The sequence below is a fragment of the Phodopus roborovskii genome, unplaced genomic scaffold, assembly GCF_943737965.1.
Source record: "Phodopus roborovskii unplaced genomic scaffold, PHOROB, whole genome shotgun sequence".
NCBI classification, from domain to species: Eukaryota; Metazoa; Chordata; class Mammalia; order Rodentia; family Cricetidae; genus Phodopus; species Phodopus roborovskii.
In genome coordinates, this window is record NW_026126567.1 from 5,937,939 (window position 1) to 5,957,796 (window position 19,858).

General features: G+C 48.6%; 1 protein-coding gene across 1 annotated transcript in view; it reads right to left on the reverse strand.

The window, feature by feature from the left end:
* Positions 1–19,858, reverse strand: part of Tg (thyroglobulin) — a 164,496-nt gene that overhangs the window by 63,740 nt on the left and 80,898 nt on the right. Inside the window, exons 36-41 of the mRNA XM_051202542.1 lie at positions 18,919–19,053; positions 17,337–17,501; positions 13,604–13,826; positions 11,487–11,580; positions 10,481–10,640; positions 3,737–3,939 (exon numbers count right to left, since the gene is read on the reverse strand). Of these exons, the coding sequence (XP_051058499.1) occupies positions 3,737–3,939; positions 10,481–10,640; positions 11,487–11,580; positions 13,604–13,826; positions 17,337–17,501; positions 18,919–19,053 (980 nt within the window). The remainder of the gene's footprint in view (positions 1–3,736; positions 3,940–10,480; positions 10,641–11,486; positions 11,581–13,603; positions 13,827–17,336; positions 17,502–18,918; positions 19,054–19,858) is intronic.

Consider the following 19,858-nt stretch of genomic DNA (forward strand, 5'->3'; position numbering starts at 1 on the left):
ATGTGTGGCTACATCAAGTTGTCCAACCTGGCCCCAGGCAAGTTAGCTGTCCTGGGCCCATGTGAGGTGGTTTCCCTTGGACTGGGAAGGGAGTAAGTGAGGGGCTTAAATTTCTTCAGTGGGCAGGGCCTTTGAAGCCATATACCCAACAGCTTCTGAAGATACTGGGTAGCAGAATTAAACATACTGATTTTATAGATAAAAAAATTTAAGACCACGATTCAGGCCTACCTGGTCCTAGTTTGGCCACTTGAGTACATCTTTAAATGCTGAGAAAACCCCAAGTTACCAAAGGAGCAGCCCCATGATGTGGAAAAACAGAGGTTTGGTTTTGGGTTTTGATCCCTCATGAAGTTCCTTCTTTGGCACATGTTCTTTGCTAAGTCCCTGAAATTCTCTAAGCCTTGGACTCCTTATCTTATCTAGAAAATAAAATAAAATAAAATAAAGACCCATGCCAGCCAGTGGAAGTAATCTGAGAGAAGATAGTGACTTTTTTTTTTTTTGCCAAGTACAGTACACTAAATATAGATTATTAATTATCACCACAGCAGCTTCGCTTGATGGATGTTTAAATAGTCCCAAGCCCAAGATTTGCAGAAAGCCGTTTGATCTTAGTCAAGAATAAACTGGCAGCTCGCACTCCTTCCCCAAACATCTGTTGGTAAAGAACATTTTAAGAGCTGCTAATGCACTGAAGCGATTCTGTTTGCTCAGTCCCAAATAAGCTCACACAATCCCAAGGACTTCTGGGAGTGGTTGTAAAAGCTGTTTCCAAATGCATAAGGCAGACGGACGGGTTATTTTTAAATGCATCGCCATTTGTTTCTGAAATTCCCCAGACACTTTAAACTCCAAAAAGAAGAGTCTGCCTTCTGGGCCCAGTGAAGGCATTTGAGCATCTTCAAGACCCTGACAAGTCCCTGCAAACACAGGGAGCTGGAGGAACCCCTCCAGGGTCAGCCTGGAGCACAGAAGACCTGCTTAATACCGAGATTAGAAGGTCTTTGTGCTCCAAGCTCCCTCCTAGGTGGATCCACTTCTAAGTGTGGGAGTGAAGAAAAAAAAAAAAGGGTAACCAATTGCAAGAGGTGTAAGAAAATCAGGGCAGGAAGGACCGGGTTTCCAGGGCTCCCTGGGTCTCCGAGAACATTCATTTGCCCACTGGTACCCTGTGTCCTCATTTCAAGGTGTGCTGAGCTGGGCACCCCGGGGCCTTGGAGTCCGAGTCACAGCAGCCACTCCTCTCCAGGGGCTAGGCAAGTGGCAGAGGCTGAGCTGGCACTGAAGGCAATCAGACTCATGGAGATGAGAACACCTGCTGCACAGGAAATGTTTGGACAGCACATGCCATAGAGAGAGCATGGCTCTGAGCCCCAAAGTCTGCAGGTTCTCTTTACACGGTGGGTGGGCAGGGAAAGAGGTGAGTGGGTGTTCTTTGTCAATGAAACTATCTGCACAGGTATGGGGAAAAAGCCCAAGGAATGGGACACCCCCTGCAGCTCCAAGAGGGAGAAAGAGGCCCTTCTCTGTGTCATGAACGGTGACAATACCAGCTAGCATCGGATATGGCCAAGCAGTGGCATTCTCCTCCCTCATAACCAAAGGTGTGGCCCTCAGAAGGGCTGGGTGAAGCTGGAGTACAGTAACTGGTCTAGAATTATGGGCAGAGGCAGGTTTATGTGGGATTAGGTTAAGGTTTTAGTTTAAGTGGTCCTCTGTCTTTGTTTGTTTCTCTGTATGTGTTCATGTATGTGTTATTGTGTGTGTAGGTGTGTTTGTGTGTGTGTCACTGTGTATGTGTGTGTGTAGGTGTGTGTCACTGTATGTGTGTCACTGAGTGTGTGTATGCTTATATGAATTTGTGTGTCACTGTGTGTGTGTAGGTGTGTGTGTCACTATGTGTGTCACTGTGTGTTACTGTGTGTGTTACTGTGTGTGTGTAGGTGTGTGTGTGTCACTGTGTGTAGGTGTGTTTGTGTGTGTGTCACTGTGTGTGTGTGTCACTGTGTGTGTAGATGTGTGTGTATGTGTATGTTTATGTGCATTTGTGTGTCACTGTGTATGTGTCACCCAGAGGAGAGCCTTGGGTGTCATTCATTAAGCAGTGTTCATTAGTTGTTGGTGTTGTGTGTTATGTGTTGGAATTGTTTGAGATAGGGTATTACACTGGCCTGGTCTTGCCAAGTAAGCTAGGCTGGCCAGTGAGTCTTGAGTTTGGAGCTATGTCCTTCTCCCTAGTGCTGGGAATGCAGGAATATACTACTACACCAAACTTTTTACAGCATCCAGATTGTTTCTACACAGGTTCTGGAGTTTAATGACTGAGTCATTACCCCAACACCTCCATCTTTCCTTAGCCTGGGTTACTGGAGATGTCCAGTAGCTACTTCTCTGCCTGAAATTTCCACTTCTTAAAGTCTCTCTTCATTCATGTCTAAGAGAATTTTCCAAGATGGGATCTCAAACCAGTTTTATGTCTGCTTTAAAGGCCTAGGATGTATCTCTTGTTCCCAGAAGCCCTACTCACTGTAGCCAAAAGGAAAATAATGGCTGTCCATTGACAGGTGAGTGGAAGGATACAAAACCTTGTCTATGCCCGCTATGGAATAGTGTTCATAGCTAAAGCCAAAAGATTTCATAAAATGCACCATGTTCTTGCCCACCCTTAAAAATGGTATGCTATATGGAATACACAAATCATAAGCACCCCGTGTTTACACCAACATGATGTTCTAGAGTATATAAAAACCAGAGTTTAGCAGGGAGAGCCTTTCTGGGGCTTCAGGGATAAGAAAGCACAGGGGTCACATTCAGTAGGTACAGAGATCTACATGAGATGATAAAAAGAGTTCTGGCATCAGATAGCATTAATAGTCACGTAACACTGGGAACTTCTGTAGTGTCACTGATCAGACTCTTAAAAAAATGGCTAGTGTCATAAGAACAGACAAGAAACCGGACAAACGCACAAGCAAAAATCCCTGTGTAGTTTCCATGCATACCGGGAAAGCCCAAGCTATGTGCCCGTCAGGCAAGGCTGTGCACACCGCTCCCACACTGCCATTATCACCAGGGCTCTGGTTACTGCTTGCACTGCCTTTAGCCGTTTCCCTCTGCAGGTCATAGCCATCCATCTTGTTTCCTTCTCTTATGTTTGCCTTTGTTCATGTCCCATGATCCTTCAAAGCATCTGCCTTCGGTGTGTGTCTCCTGCCCAGCAACCCGTGAACTGGGATGTGCCTAGTTTACCACGGCACTCCATCATCCACCACCACAGTGCTGCCGACCAGCCAAATGCTCGACACAAGCAGTAGCTGGTCGGTGGCAGAACAGCTAGCTCCTGATGTGGCCAGTTGGGTCATTTGTTACTTCGTGTCATCATTGGTATCATTGGAGCAACAACAGCAGAAGCAGAACCACCATCACCTCCACTCAGCAGGCATCTCAGCCCGCTAGGCAAAGTCCCTAGGAGTGAGTTTTCCTCACCGACAAGTGCTTTTAACCCCAATACGAATCCAGGAAATACAGACGCGCGGCCCTGTAGACTGTTCCACATGAGTGGAGAGCAGTAAGGAAGACCTTTAGCCTCCTGGATGACACATACCTGGGGTGATAGCAAGGCCGGTATCCACAACAGCAGGAGGGACAAGAACATAAAAATAATTACAGCCAGCTGGTCTCCAAAGCCCGGGAATCCACTGAGGGAGTACTGAGGGCCAGCCACGCCACTCACCATAAGCAGAGCCCTCCTGAAGAGCTGGATCCTGGTAGCCCTGGTGATGAGAAGGTGGATGCTGGCCACATCGGCCCCACCACGGTCTGATGCCAGTGTCACGCGCCGAGGGTCTCCACCAAAAGCTTCAATGTGGGTCTGCACCCAGGTCAGAGCTGCCACCTGGTCCAGCAGCCCCCAGTTGCCAGCTACTTCGTCAGAGCCTACAAAAAAGAGGAAAGCCATTTAGCCCGTGTGTTAACAGCTTTAGAGTTTGCACTAACAGCGCTATGACAGATGGAAGGCTTGCCGAGGAGGCTGGCCCTCCCAGGCCGGTGCTATAAGCTACAAACACAGCTGTAGCCACTGAGATGGCCTGGGCTTTGGAATCAACCATAACTGGCTTCCCTTTGAGCTTTGGGCTGGACTAGCCAGGAGATCGGAAACGTCTCTCCTCTTTGAGCTGTGGATTTCCTGTCTGTTAGTGGACAATGTGAAGGACAGGATCAGAGCAGAGGCCATGCATGTTCAGTTCCAGCCCTGGGAAGGAGATGGAATTCCCACCCCAGGGCTCAAACCTACTGCAGACAGATCTGTCAAAACCAGACCAGGCCAGGCAAGGAAGCCCAGCCTTTCTTATGGCCTAATCCGTGGCTTTAGAAGTATGCCACTGAACCCATATCTCTTTCTTATAGAATTTAATAGCTATTTGTTGAAGACACAGCACCATCTTTAAATAAAGAAAGTGTAAACATCTCAATAGCTCCTTTGAGACACTACACTGTGCTCTGGTTGCCATAACAGCGTCTCCCTGTTGGTCCGTTCCACAGGCGGGTCCTCCAGTAACTCACTCCCTGCCAGCTGAAGTGCACGTACCCTTGCCTTTTCTGACTCTGCCCTTGGGGACACTGGTGCTGTGCACTGAGACCTGGGCATGCCTCTAGCATGTCACAGCAGTCTCTTTCTGTGCACGGCTATGAGCAAGTTTCTAGGCTGACTTAACTGAGGTGGGAGGTACCAGCCCATGCATGGCCTGGGAGGGATCCTGAACTGAGTGAAATGAAGAAAACGAACTCAGCACTGGTACTTACTCCTCTCTGTGACCTGAGGGTGGGTGCTGTGTAATGAGCTACTTCAAGCTCTTGCTGTCGTGATGGACCACGTGAGCCAAAGGGAACTCTTGATTCCTTAAGGTGCTTTTGTTAGCTATTTTGTCACAGCAACAAGAAAACTGAGGCATAGGGACAGCGTAACTCCTGTTGCCATGGGTACACAGCTATACCCACAGCCCGCATCTCTCTTAAGCGCCACTAACAGTTCCTCATGGGACAGACACCACAGCTGTAGCTATGGACGGGGGGGGGGGGAGTTCCATGTGGAACAAGAATGTGCCCAAAAGACCCCATATTCCCAAATACTCAAAGGTAGGGAAATCCTACATGCTGATTGCCTGACCCAATGTTTGCACAGCTGAAGAGAACACCAGCTCCGAGCACATGAAAAGCACAAAGGACTCTTCCGGCAGCGGAGCCGTTCAGTTCTCTTCGGACTCTTTCCATGATCTGGGCCTGGTGAAACTACTGGCAAACCCTGTCCTCCCTGTGGCCTCTTCTGGATTGCTCCTGAGTTCCATTTGTCAAGAACAATGTGTTTGCTTCCTCTGAACCTCTGGGAGTCCAGGAGAACAGGGTGCTGAGTGAGAAAGGGCAAAGCCTGCGAGAGGGCAATTCTAGGGAGAGAAATCCACAATCGGCATCAGCAGGAGCAATGTGGAAGGAGAGTACTGGATGCTAACTGTCCATGCGTCAGCTTCCCACCACATGATGAGGGTTAACACGGGCGTTCCGAGGTCTTTAGACTCCTGGGACATAAGAACTTGGGTGATTTAATAAGACCTTCATCAAACAAAGACAAATCGGGCTTCCTCCAGTGCAGTACAGTGCCATAAATTGCTGAAGGCTGTGATGATATATTGTTTATGATCTAATAAAGCTTGCCTGGAGGTCAGAATGCAAAGCTAGACATGGTCATAGAGGCCATCGGTGGTGGCACACACCTTTAATCCCAGCAGCTGTGATAGTTAGCTATAGAAGCTGGGCGATGGTAGTGCATGCCTTTAATCCTGTCACTACAGAGGAATATAAGACAGGAACTCGGGGTCTCATGGGGCATTCAGTCTCCAGCCACACTGAGGACAGGGTCTCTAGTGGTTAGCTGCTTTGATTATCTGATTTTCAGGCAAGCTTTATTAGATCACAAATAATATATCCCCACAGAAGGCAGAAAGTAATTACTCCTGGGGCACAGTTCCCAATGGATGTACTCTCCCACACACACCGTTCCAATTGCACATGCCCCCTGATGCCCACACCTCCTGTGCAAACACTTCTCAGTGCACACACTCTGCAGTGTGCAAGCCTCCCAATGCAAGCTCTCCCCTGGCACACAAAGGCAGGGGATTGGCCAGTGTGCTGTCAGGTATCTGGTTCATCCTCAGCCTTCATTGGTAAAGAAATAAAATCACTGAGCACAGAAAATTGTCTAGATGCAAGAGCAAACATGACACTGAGTAGGAACTCAAATCCAAACTCAAAATCAGAAATCTTTGTCTTAAAGCAAACCTAATTCCATAAATGTCTTTTGAAGGTTTTATGACAAGCATTAAAAAGTTATGTTCTGATTGACAGAACTTCATCCCCTCATTACACCACATCAAATCTCCTGACTCTCTAGGTCCTCCAGGCCTGCCTCCTGCTCAGTCAGCTCCAGCAGTGCCCAGGGCTACTCAGCACATCTGTAATGTTCCTTTGCAGAGCTTGTGGGGGCAAGCCCAAGCTACATCACCCTCAGGATCCTGCTCCACAGGCATGTACACACACACACACACACACACCACACACACCACACATACCACACACACACACACCACACACACCATATACACCACACACTACACTCAACACACAAACACACACACACTACACTCAACACACAAACACACACCACACACACCACACACACACACACACACACACACTACGCTCAACACACAAACACAGAGGGAGGCTGAAGCAAGAGGAGATTTTCCTGGACAATGTGTTATTATGGTTTGTGTCATCTTTCCCTAATCTGGCCCCACTCTTCCAGGTACCCAGCCTTCCGGATAGGACCACCCAGTATACATCAACTTGTCCCTTTATTACATGAATGGCTCTCACATTTCATTTTCATTCAGTTTATGCAACAACTATGGAGGGCCCCTGGCAGGACCTAGTCTTGGCCATGGACTCCAGTGGGAGATGGAAGGGTATGGGCCTAGATGAAATCCTGGCTCCTGCACCTGCCCGGAACAGGATCCTGGGAAGACTAGTATCCACGTATTTTTATTCTCTCCATGTGTAAAGTGGGGGTGCATGTAGAACGTGCTTTATTTCATTCTGCTGATGACTAAATTAATGCCTGTGAAGGCAACAGTAGTGTTCCCCAAAATAGGCACCCCAGCTGTGCTTTTATCCTGAAATACGATTAAACGTGTTGAGGCCCAAGAAATGTCCCACTGATGCTTTTAGCAGGGCCAGTTTAATCTTTACAGCAGTGATAGCTACTGTTTTATTGGTTAGAGAAGATGCAAGACCCTCTAAGAGGCCCAGAGTACCTGGTAACTATGGTCATGCCAATGTGTGCTTGCTGGTGGTAGAAGGTCTTCTGTTGCGGAATATTAGTTGAAGATGTGTTACACTTGTTTATGCCGTGGAATATTTGTTTAATGATGCAAAGATGTGTGGCATTCTTTTATGTTGCATTTGCTTAACTCTGCGAAGCTGTGCTACTTTACCTGTCTAAAACACCTGGTTGGTCTAACGAAGAGCGAACAGTCGATAGCAAGGCAGGAGGAAGGACAGGCAGGGCTGGCATGCAGAGAGAATTAGTAGGAGGAGAAACTTGGTAGAGAAGATCAAGGAGTGATAAAAGGAGGAGAGGGGTGTGGGGTGGGGGACACAGTCACTCAGCTACATACACGCCCAAGCCATGGAGTAAGAACTAAAGAAACATGTAGAATAGAGAAAGATAAAAGCTCAGAGGCATAGGGTAGATGGGATCATTTCAATTAAGAAAAGATGGCTAGAAACAAGCCAAGCTATGGCTGGGCGTTCATAAGGAAGAACAGGTCTCTGTGTGTTTATCTGGGAGCTGGGTGGTGGACCCCCAAAGAGTAAAGAGCAGAAAACAGCCAACTGCAGTCTTCCATCTGGCTCTGGGTTCAGAGCACACCCCCTCTGATTCTACCCTCTGCCAGGGGCCCATTGTCTGCCCTCTCTTCCTCACCCCTGTGCCCAGCACTCCATGGCCCTGGCTGTGCGCTTTACCAGAAGCTAGGAAACAGCTTTCCCCTACCTCCCTGCCTCCCTGCTATCCCTCCCTCTCCGGGAAGATCTGTGCAGGGGGGGGGGGGCGGGCATTGGAATGAGGGCGGTACCCTGGAACCAGTCATCAAGTGAACAACGCAAGAGGGATTGCCTCCCCTGGCTAAATGACAGCAGAGGAGGAATCCTGGTGGACAGGTTGCCCTGTTCAATTCCTGGACCTCCCTGGAGCCGCTGTGCTCCGGTGTTTCTTGTTGCTGTTCTTGTTCACGCTAAGTGTGTCACTGTCTGTGGGTGATCTGCAAGCCCCTCAGTGTCTCTGAGCCTGGACCTTTCCCCTGGAAAGTGCAGAGCCTGCAGGTCTCAGTGCTGCCTGAGAACTGTGAGGAAATCCAGGCAGACTGTCTGGTGAAGAGAGGCCCCGAGAAGCCTAACTCTCCTGCTGCTGATAGTTTTATTATTTTATTTTATTTTTTAATGATCAGGTAAGTCAGGAAGGAGAAGAGTAGGTGTTCTGGAAGCTTCTGTCACCTTCCCTCAAACATCTACACCAGAGGTAACAATGAGTTTGCCTATCCAAAAGGGTATGTGTTCTCCCTGAAATCCCAATTCCAGGTGCCCCTCGGGACAAAGGACATGTGGAAAGTCACTCTGATGATGACTAGAGAAGCCTTAAGCCAAAGTTAGCTGTGTCTGCTGGCTTCTGTCAGCTAAGCCCCAAATGTCCCTTAAAGCTCTGGAGAAACAGATGTGTGTTTGAATAGAACACTGGAAACCCAACAGAAAATTTTCCTCTTCTAAAAAAAAAAAAAAAAAAAAAAAAAAAATAGAGCCCCGGAGTGAACAATCCTCCTTTACCCTGATGCAAAACTTGCACACATTCATCCTCCATTCTGCTTCCACTCTTCACACTACCCAGAATCCCTCAGGGGATGGATGGAAAACGAAGAATATCCCATTAACACCCATGGCTCTCAGCTGAACCTAGCATTCCACAGGAAACCACAGCTGCAGTTCGTTAGCAACTCCCCAGCCTTAAGATGCTCCACACCAGCAGCTGCCTGCTGCACAGGCTAGCCTGGAGCCTTTTCCACGGCTTTTAAGACCTTATGCCACTTGGTCCCCCAGTCCACACCACCCACCCACATTCTTTCTGGGTCTCCTGCCTTCCACCAGTCTGTGCACTGTTAACACATTCCAGGACTTAGAAGAAATCAGGGATGAGGCTCAACCTCTATACTCAAGGGCTTTTAAAACCTCTTGAATGCACCATCTTAACCCTTCCAGTAGCTTCCAAAGCAGAGCAAAAACCATTCCTGTTTTAGAGAGATCCAACACACTGGGAGAAAGGGAGAGTTGGTCTAAGGTCAAATGTGATGAGAGCCAGGACTGGCCTTAGCTCTTCAGATCCTAAGGACCTCCCTCTCCACTAGTGACCAACCTGCCCCAGTCACAGAGGCGTGTAGGTAGATAAGGGTAGATAGAAGGTGTATGTGCTGGGCCAGGACTCTATTCTTAAGTGGTTGGCAGTGGGTAGTATGACAAATAGATTCACAGTGAGTCGAGAAATAGAGGAGGAAGCAGTCACTCTATCCACATGGCCTTTGTACCAAGTCCAATGGCCTCTATGTGGTAGAATGGCTTTAATTCTCAGAGCTAACCACGGACAGGACATCCATGGTCCACTGTGGCAGTTCTGGTTTCTAACCATTTCTCCACCCTCCTTGGCCTCCAATCTTCCTTCTAAATATACACATGCATGCACACACTCAGGACATGTTAGATCATATCAGGTGATAAAGCATGAGATGTACTGGGACAGTCTCAGACATAAAGCAAGTTTTCTTCAAATGGCAGCTACTACTCCGCTCCTGTAGTCTAGCCAGGCTACAGGAATGGTAGGGACAAAGAGGTTCTGAGGCTTGAAGAAGATGGGGATGAATTCATGCAGGGAACAGCTCTCAGCTCAGAGGCAAGCAGCCCAATTGCTCCAGTCTATCTAGAAGGTCCCTAAATTCTGGTGTTGTAAAGACGTGGCTCCGGAATGGTACTACAGGTAGACCCCTTTCACGCTCTCAAAGGAGATTGTAACTTCCTAGCTCTCTCTCCTCTCTCTCTCTCTCTCTCTCTCTCTCTCTCTCTCTCTCTCTCTCTCTCTCTCTCTCTCTCTCTCTCTCTCTCTCTCGCTACCTGGCCATGAGGAGTATAGCTGTGCCTAGAGACTCCAGCTGCCACGCTAGGCTAATGCAGCACAGACCAAAGCAACGAGGCAGTCAACCATGGACCCGAACCTTCAAAACAGTGAGCCCAAATGAGTACTTCCTCTTTTAAGCGAACCATCTCAGGTGTCTCTTATAGCGATGGAAGACTGATTGGCCTAACCATCATACCAGCAGCTCACCTGAACTCAGGAAGCCGAAGACCCCAACTCTGTAATTGGCAATGACTACAATGAAGTTGCCAACTGCGGCCAGGATGGAGCCATCGATGGTCAGCTGTCCCCCGCTGCCTTCCATCTCCATGGCATTGTGGAAGAACACCAGAACTGAGGCATTGGAGACCTGAAGGGGTTGACGGGATGGAAGGGGTTGAAGTTGAGCTTGCGTGAGGGGAAATTGCCATTTGTGAGACCAGACTCTGAGTCCTCCTGCCAGCTCTGCCTTGACACATACTTAACCTTATCCAGTGAGCAAAATTTTATCCTCCAAATTCATACATTGACAATTTAGCTCAGAAAGTGAGCTAAGGAGACCTGACTGTGGTCCAATATGTGAACTCTGATCCCATAGGAACCGTGTCCTTTTAGGGAAAAGGCATTTGTACACAGGCATACACAAGGGAAAGACCATGAAAGACCCTCGTTGAAGGCACTGAGTGCAAGTCAAGAAGATAGGCAATGGGAGAAACCAACCTTTTGAGAAAGTTTGTGTAGCTCAAGCTGCCTAACCATGGAAGTCTGTAATGTCATCACTGATGAGTATGTTATTTCGTAGGTAGGAAAGTGGAGGCTCACAGAGGTATGGATGCTGTGCTAATGTTTCAAGGTGAGCAGGGGTAGGAACAAGGCTCAGGACAGACTTGGAGTTTCACTTCCTTCATGCACCTTTTTTCTCTCATGGTCTGTGGTCCTCCAGCTACTCAGCCCCACAACAACAATTGCTTCTTAAGCACATACAGGAAGAATCGTGTTCAAAGTTATAGCCTAACACTTCATCTCCACGCATCTCATGCAAGAGCCTATCTAGAAAGGCTGAGGCCTCTTGTTCACTTTCAGTTCTCATAAAGGGAGCTCGGTGCCTCTAAGGATAACACTGTAGGAGCACAGGTTACATAGAGCCCAGGAAAGGCAGAAAAAGGGCCACTAAAAGTTATTCACCAGACAACACAATCAGTGTTTCTATACTCACCAGGCCCTCGGGGACAAACACATTGAGATACAAGCAGTCTTCACTGATTTGGGGAGGCGTTGGGCTACGGGTACCTGGTTGCCAGCAGCTGGCCCTGAAGAAATAAGGCATGGGATTTTCAGAGAAATATCAAAGGGACCTGCCTCCTCTCCCTTTCCTCCATACCCACTACTCGGGGCCAGAGCCAAAGGCCTGGTTTTGCTGTAGCTCTGGAGTAGTTGAGGAAGCTCCAGGTCATAGGTACAGCCAGAGAGTAGAAGGAATAGCAGCATGCCCATGACCTTCTCTGGCCATTGGGCTGTGGAAAATACTTGCCACCCAGAGGTAAATGTGCTAACCAGAGTTCCAAAGCCAGAGAGAGAGCTGTCAAGGCCTTGGCCTTTCCTTGCTATATCGCCCAGACTCAGCCCTGGGAAGAGGTATCAGACTAACCTTCTGCCTCAGAGAAGTGGCTTGGGTGTCAGTTTGAGTGGCTCCTTGTACAAGAGCTCATCTGGGATCCCTCCTCATGGCCACACAAGGATCATCTACCCAAGGCCATTTGGACTCATCCTCCAGTGTTACCAATCCTGGGCTACAATGACTGAACTCTGTGGCCACTGTCTACTCAAGATCTGTGTGGTCACCTACCTCTTCAGTCTCTTGGGTACATCCTAGTACAGAAAGGTTCTCCAATTAGTGCCTCTGGTTTTGGGGTTTCTATGGGTGGAGCCAACTCAACACCACTCTGTTGCATTTTACTTTGCCACTCTACTCGAGTGGTCCTTGTCACCTTTCCTGAGGGGCTTCAGGAGCCCCTCCCTCATCCTGTACTTCCAGGGAAAGGCGTTTGCTCAGCAGAGGCCACTGAAGGCATGGAGAAGAATACTCCTGACGACAGAGCCACGGGAGCCAAGGAGAGAACGCAAATGGAGGAGGTACCAGGAACCTACTCCCCAAGGGGCTAAGCATATCTCTCACAAAATACTCCAGTGGTATTCATGATGTGTTCACGTTTAACATGAACGGTCTGATGAGGGGAAATGATGGGGTCTGAGCGATACGCAGAAAAGCAAAGCATCCAACAGCTAGAGAGTTCTCATCTCTACCAAGGCTGTGTGATCCTGTCCTCAGCATGACTGCAGACTGAGACCCTGAGCTCCTCCTGTCTTTATATCCCTCTCTGGTGCTGGGATTAAAGGTGTAAACCCCCACCCCCCACCCCAGGCCTCTGTGGCTAGCTAGTATGGCTGTTGGGATTAAAGGTGTGTGCCACCACTGCTTGGCCTGTATGTCTGACTAGTGTGGGTAGCTCTGCACTGTGATCTTCAGGTAAGTTTTATTTGTTAGATCATAAACAAAATACCATCACAATAAGCTCAGAAAAGACGAGGATGGAGAAGCAGAACTCCTTATGTTGTTCTACGGTTTTCTCTTTCTTTGGCTTGATCATCTTTCCCATCATGTTGCATTTTCAATTCCATTACATTAAACGTCTGGCCAGATATAGTAACACACATGTAGTCCCAATCACTCAGGAAGACTGAGGTTGGAGGACCTCAGGTTCAAGGCCAGCCTCAAACTACATAGTGAGGCCCTTATCACAGAAAGACAGACAGGAAAAAGAAGGATGTGAGGGAGGGAAAAGTTAAAAAAAAAAAAAAAAAGAAAAAGAAAAAAAGAAAAAAAGAAAAAGAAAGAAAGAAAAAAGGAGAAAGCTCCTTTAAAAAGCCAGATAAATGTTGCTGACTTTGACAACTACAATACCGGTGTGATGCATATGGCCATCTCACACCTGACCCCTATGAACCTCCTAGAGATTTTTCCCACAGCCTCATGTTCCTGGACACAAATGCCCAAGGAGAATTTGGAAGAACCATTTGTTGCTAAATGCAGCTCCTCCTTAGCCTGGGTTCCAGAGTCACTGCCTGGACCAGAACACACAGGCCTTTCACCCGACGGCCTACCTGTGAGCAAAATAGCACTGGCCCGATGAAGCTGGGCAGCCAGCACTGGTATTATTTAATAGCATGCAGTCCCATTCTAACCAGAACTCCTGGCTCTGCCATGACAGTTACACCGGGATGTGCATTCGTTGGGCATTCACCAAAATGGTGCCACTTGCTCCATATCCATACCTTGGCTTGGTGGCGTCCCAGGAGCCTGTCCAATTCAAGACCTCTGGTGGCCTGAAGCGACTGTCTCCCAAGGGTGGGGCAGCGTATGGAACGCCAAGGAACTGGTGGACCTGCTTCCAAGAAGTGCCCACCTTGACGACCTGAGTCCTACCCTGAAGCTGGCCCAAGGGGTCGATGCGTGCAGAAGGTGTGGATGCTACATCAGAGAGGAGCCGAGGGATTCCTGGTGGGGAGGTAAGAGCAGGGAGGCAGACAAGGACAGTGAGGACTGGCTTTCCAGACGGCTTCCATGAAGAAAGCAGACGCCATTGCAGTTTGAGGCAGCTAGAAACATGCCAGGGGGCCATTTGCATCCATATTTGAGGTTAGCCAAGGTTAGCTTTCAATGCCAGCAACAGCAATATCAATGGTAGAAGCCGCTCCATGTGGCATAAAGCTGGAGCAAGGACACACCGACTCCTGTTCATGAATGGTCTCCTGCGTTTTTCTGATGCTCCCGAGGAGAAGGGTTAACCCAGGCCCGTACCACACACCACACACCCGGGAGCGTAGAAAAGGGGCACTGGACATCAACTGGCAGTCTGGAGTTGAGCCTCTTATCAAGCTCTTCTTTTTGTTTCTTACTCCTGAGTCGGAAGGTCTGGATCATTCATACTGAGATGGAAGAAGGCATTTCTCCAGTCGGCTCAGCCCAGATTTGGGACAAGTGAGTCTGCCCTCAGTTTATTTTAACTACTAGATCACCTTTCTTTCAGCCTCGTGACTGAAGAAGGGTTTACAGTCCTGGAGTAGAGACAAGGTGTGATGGGTGATGCTCATCAGAGCTCTCCCTCCTTCCCTTGCCCAACCATGCCTGTTCATACAAGCCAAGCCTTCCTATTGGTTAATCATTCCAGCCCTCTCCCCCATAGCCTCCAGGCCTTCCCTGCCTGGGTGCCTTGATTCACAATCTGGTGCTGCTCAGGCCTGCTTGGTGAACCAGAGTTACCCCAAAGCCACCACACTAATCAGTCTGTTACTGGCCACCAGCGCCTGCCTGTCTTATTACCTCTCCTACTTGTCTTCCCCTTCACCAGTTGATTCAGTAATCTTTACTGGGTCCTAAGCACAATGACAAGGGGTCTTGAGATGGTCCCTCATAAGACCTAGGCCTTGCACAAAGAAAACTACAAATGCCAGCAAAGAAAGATGAAGTGTGTGTGTGTGTGTGTGTGTGTGTGTGTGTGTATACATGTGTATGTTGTGTGAAATCTCTTACTGTCCTAAGGCAAGCTTGCTCTGATCTGAGCTGACAGAAAACAAAGCCATTCTGCTCCCTGTGTGACTCCTCCTATAAAAATGTGTCTATCACGGTGATGACAAACCAAAGTGTAAGAGGCACTGATGGTGGGCGGAAGCTGGGCCATTCCCTAAGAACTGCTGCTGTATGCAGTGATTCTTGCCTGGGAGTGTCACAGCTAGGTTGTGGAAGGTGGTGACTTATCCAGCTGGAGATTCTAAACATCATACAGTAGATGGAACAAGACACTCTACTCAACAAAGGATGGAACAAGACACTCTACTCAACAAAGGATGGAACAAGACACTCTACTCAACAAAGGATGGAACAAGACACTCTACTCAACAAAGGATTCTGCAGCAGATATGCCAGAGGGGATTGAAGCTGAAAAACCTGCTGTGGTGTCTGTTGGTGACCTGGACACGGGCTCAGCAGGGTGAGGCAGAACCCATGATGCCCTGGGAGAGCACCTGCTCCTTACACGATGGAGCCGGTGCAGTTTGGCCAAAGGTTGTGGTGTGCCTGAGCCTCAGATTCCCTCATGTTAAACAGGGTGGCACCGGTTCTGCAATGCAATGGTGCCAAGACTGAATGGCAACTGAGGGTGCATTTCAAGCCTGGAGCTTGACCAACGGAAGGAACTGCACGTGTGGGTGGACAGAATGGGGGAAGGAAAGAGATAGATGGATGGAAGGAGAGCTGGGGGATGGCAGAAAAGTGGAAGATGGGCTGAAGGAATTTACAAAATTCCCAGAGTATGAGTTAGAGCCCCAAATGGAAACAGGATGCAAATGGGCGGTTGTTTTCTAGTAGAGAACACAGCACAAATCATGAAGTCATCTCCACCAACTTTCAATCAAGGGTCTCAGACAACCTGTCTATGTGGCTGCTAAGATGGCTTGGATTTCTCCTGCTTTGTGGGAAGCAGCCATGTGCCCTGAGCTGGACCTGCACTAAGTAAGTAAGGCAGGAACAGGAATGAAAACCTGCTCTGTAGACTGCAGCCTGGTTTCAAGTCTGGCGTATGGTGGTGCCTGCTCAGGCTGTCTGCATGCTCAAACCTAGGAAATATGCCAGATGGGCAGCTTTCCCTCTGAACCCTTGCAAACATAGTGGATTCTGCAAACACTGCGCATTGAATCCTGCGACTGCCTTGACTAGTACTCTGTGCTTTGCAGGTGTAGGTGTGCACGCTCCTCTTTAGTATGTGGCTGCCCACTGAGTGTCAGTCTTGAAGTAAGAGAGAGGCATGTAACTTGATTCTAAGACCCATCCTTGATTTAAGGCAATATGGGACTCTCATATTGATTAGCTGCACTCTTGGAACACACTGTTACAAATCTTCCCAGATCGACTCAGCATCTGGTTAGAAGATAAGGCTCTAGAGGTTTACCAGGACTGGGAGACACTCATAGCCTGAATGTTTAAGGCAACAGAGGAGGAAATCCCTGGCACGCAGAGTGGACTTAAGGAATGACTGTCTGCACTGGAGATAGGGACATCCCAGTCACTCCTGGATTTATCATGAAAGTTTTAGAGACACACCGGTCCATTGCGTTGACATATACTGCTGCTTTTATCTTACAATGGCTGTAGAATATCTGCAACAATAACATACAGCCACGAAGCCTATTACATGTTTCATCTGATCCGTTCTAGAGAAAAGGTGCAACCCTGCTTCAAGAGACAGGGTGACAGGTATGGCAAATAGCTCAACAGCCATTCACTTCCCCAGTAAGAGTGTTCAGTAGGGCAGGTTTCCTCCATGGTCTCTGGCTCATGTTCCCTGGCTCACGGCTCGTTTCCTGGCTTCTTCTGTGATAGACTTATATGCATCTCCACCCCACCTTCACGTGAAGGACTGCCTGGCATACATTGTAAGTGATCTCTGAAGTATTTATTTATATGGAGTACTGGGGGGGGTTATGCTAGGCAAGAACCCTACAACTAAACTATAGTTCTAGTCCTGCGTGACTTTAAAACTCAACCGAGCTGAGAAGTTTCCTCTGAGAATGAGGCTGAGGCTGAGGGTGGCACTGGGAGGCAGATGTGCCTCTAGGTCCCCCCCCCTTCTGCCATCACCTGACTTCCCTGTAACACAGAGTGCACAGCTCCTACATGAGGAGAAGGCGCCAGGCCTGCAGGCAAAATAAGGCATGGGCAAGAGCTTTCTAAACCACACAGTATCTAAACAAAGCACATTTAACTATTATCTTATGGAATCCAAAGGCCCAAATTGCTTCTGTGATTCAAAGAATAAATGTGCAAAAACAGGAATTTCTCAAACCTCCGCTATTGCACCCAGAAGAACGCTACCTAGCCAGCAACCTTTGGCCAAGTCTCCATTAAGTATTTTGAAGTCACTGCCCTCCAAATCACAAAAACAAATATCCTTCCCAGCCAGCCCCAGCCCCCCCAAACCAGTGATGGCTTCAGAGGCCCAGTCTGACTCACCAGATTTCCGATAGATGTATGCAGCCTCTTCACGGAGTAAAAGCCAGCAGGTGTGGCTCTTTAGGCTATGCAAGCAGCTCTGTGTGTCAGGATAGAACACGCACCTCACACCCTCAGGCTGGATCTGCAGGGCGGTGACAAGGCAGGCCTGGTGACGGGAGCATTCTGCAGAACAGAAGAGAGAGAGGGGCCTGGGCTCAGAGCCATTACCTCATTCATGTAGCCATGCATTACCACATGCACACATACATCCATCTACCCGTGCACCAATCTACCCATGCACTGCTCCACCCACGTACCTTACCACATGCATCCAATCATGCATCCTATTTACTCATCCACAATGTCAGCTGATAGCCATCCACCCTATCAAAGCATACATCCACCAATGCATGTGCCCATCTTTCCATCTATCTATGTATCTATCCATTATAGAAGGTCTCATTCATAAATTCTGTGCACTGTGGCTGAGAATAAAACAGTGGTGGTAGAAACCCGACCAGCCATCAAGATATTTTACACAAAATGGTCATGTTTTTAATTGCTTAATTATCTCATAAATGTGCTCTTCCCTTGCTTAAAGATATTTCCATACCCTCACACAGCTTCCCATGGGCTTCATGTGCAGCACAACCCTCTGTGGTCCATCCCCTAGCATCCTCATTAGACCTACTTTCCTTTGGCCTCCTGTAACTCTTCCTTAACCTGTGACATGCTCACTACCTTCCGTCTGAACTACGCCTTTTCCTGTGCAAGCCTCGCGCTGTCACAGTTTAACCTACTTCCTGGCACTCAGTGCCAAGGATAGCTCTGGGGAATGGGCCAGGTCACTGGACTGTCTGAGCTTTGTGTGTTGTGCCCCTTTACTCAAAGTCCAGATTCTGAATGACACTGGCCGGGGCTGCGTAGCACACAACTTGCCATCCACACGTGGCAGTATAGTCTTTATGACAAACGTCCGGTCACGTGGAGAAGGTGATACCCAACATTTGTATGTCTTGAAAGGGTTCAGAATATCCGGGTGCAAATGTCAGCCAAACTAAGCCACCCTTAGAAAAGGAAAACCTTTGTGGAACGTTAGAATCGTGTGGTCAGCTCGTTAATAGTTTAATATCGCCAATGATGCCTATGAACTCTACATAGAGGTGTATCTGGAGATGACTGTGCCCACCACAACACTCCAAATTGCTTTGAAAGTATCTCATACTTTACTGGTTACCCCATAGATCTTGGCATAGTCGCAGGACCCTGTCCAGGCACCCACGGCAGCCCACCTTCTATCTAAGGGTACCCACCCGGCTCCATGTACCTCTGTTTTTCTCACCCTCACAATAATCCCACTTCTGGCGGCTGATATCCCTGTTGACTGGTTCACGGCCCTCAGTGGCCATCTGGCTGTTTGCAAACCCTGACTACAGACTGCCTGGTGAGGAGCGGGGAGACTCTCACGCATTCCCTACTTTGTTAGTTGTTCCCTGTCGGGTGTTCCCGCCATCTTGGAATCTCTTGTCTACCATTGGTTGGTATCTAGGGCAGTACTTGGCTGAGGCCCTGCTGTGCCCTCTCTGGGGGGATCTCTTACCCTGCAAGCAGAAGTCCTGGGCCACAGAGAAGTTGTTGGTGGCTGTGGTGCTGACATGGGCGACATCAAAGTGCTTGATGGATGGGTCCACAATCACTGAAGAGAGGGGCAGCGTCTGCCAGGCGTTCAGAGCAACTGGGGGACAGAAGAGAGATGATCACGTGTGGTTATCGCCAGGGACAGAATGAAGGCCTTGGGGACTTCCCCAAAAGCTACCACAGTGGCCTTCGTGAGGTTTCTCTTGTGTCACCGTATGTGTTTGTCTTTTCTGTTGTGTCATACCTTGCCTTTTTCTGTATCTCCACTCTGTAACTACTTAAGTGGAACAAGCTCCGAGCGCAAGTGTTCAAAGTTTGAAAATTAGACAAGCAAATGAAGGCGTTGTGTGTCTGCAAACTGAGACAAAGGAGGAGGGGGAAGTGGAGAGGACAAGGAAATTAATGGAGGTCAGACGCCACAGAGATAGCCGGTCGCTTCGCAGACGTTTCTCTTACTCATCCCCCAAGCCTGCTGCTTTCTGTAGGGGCACCATGATGGACTACCTAGACCCCTATAGAAATTAAGCTCTCATGTCCACTTAGCATCTGGTTCTCAACTAAGTCATTCTAACCACTGACGCTCATCTAAGGGAGCTGGCTCCTTCCCCCAGGGATAGCTTGTTTCTAGAAGCTAATCCGTGCAGATAGTCCTGTCGTCTGCCCTGACCACAAACATGCCTGACCCAGCTGCTGCTCTCAGAGAGATGGGCTGGACCATTGTCTGACTCTCTGTCTTCTTCCCAGTCCGGAGAAGTCCTGCCCCTTCTCCCTGTGGTCCTGAGTCCTACAGTGCTCCATGTGCAAGCATGGCCAAACACTCTGTTTAAGGATCATCTCAAGCAGTGCCCACCTCATAGTCTGTTTCCCGGAAGACACAGTCATGGCATCTGCTTTTAAACATA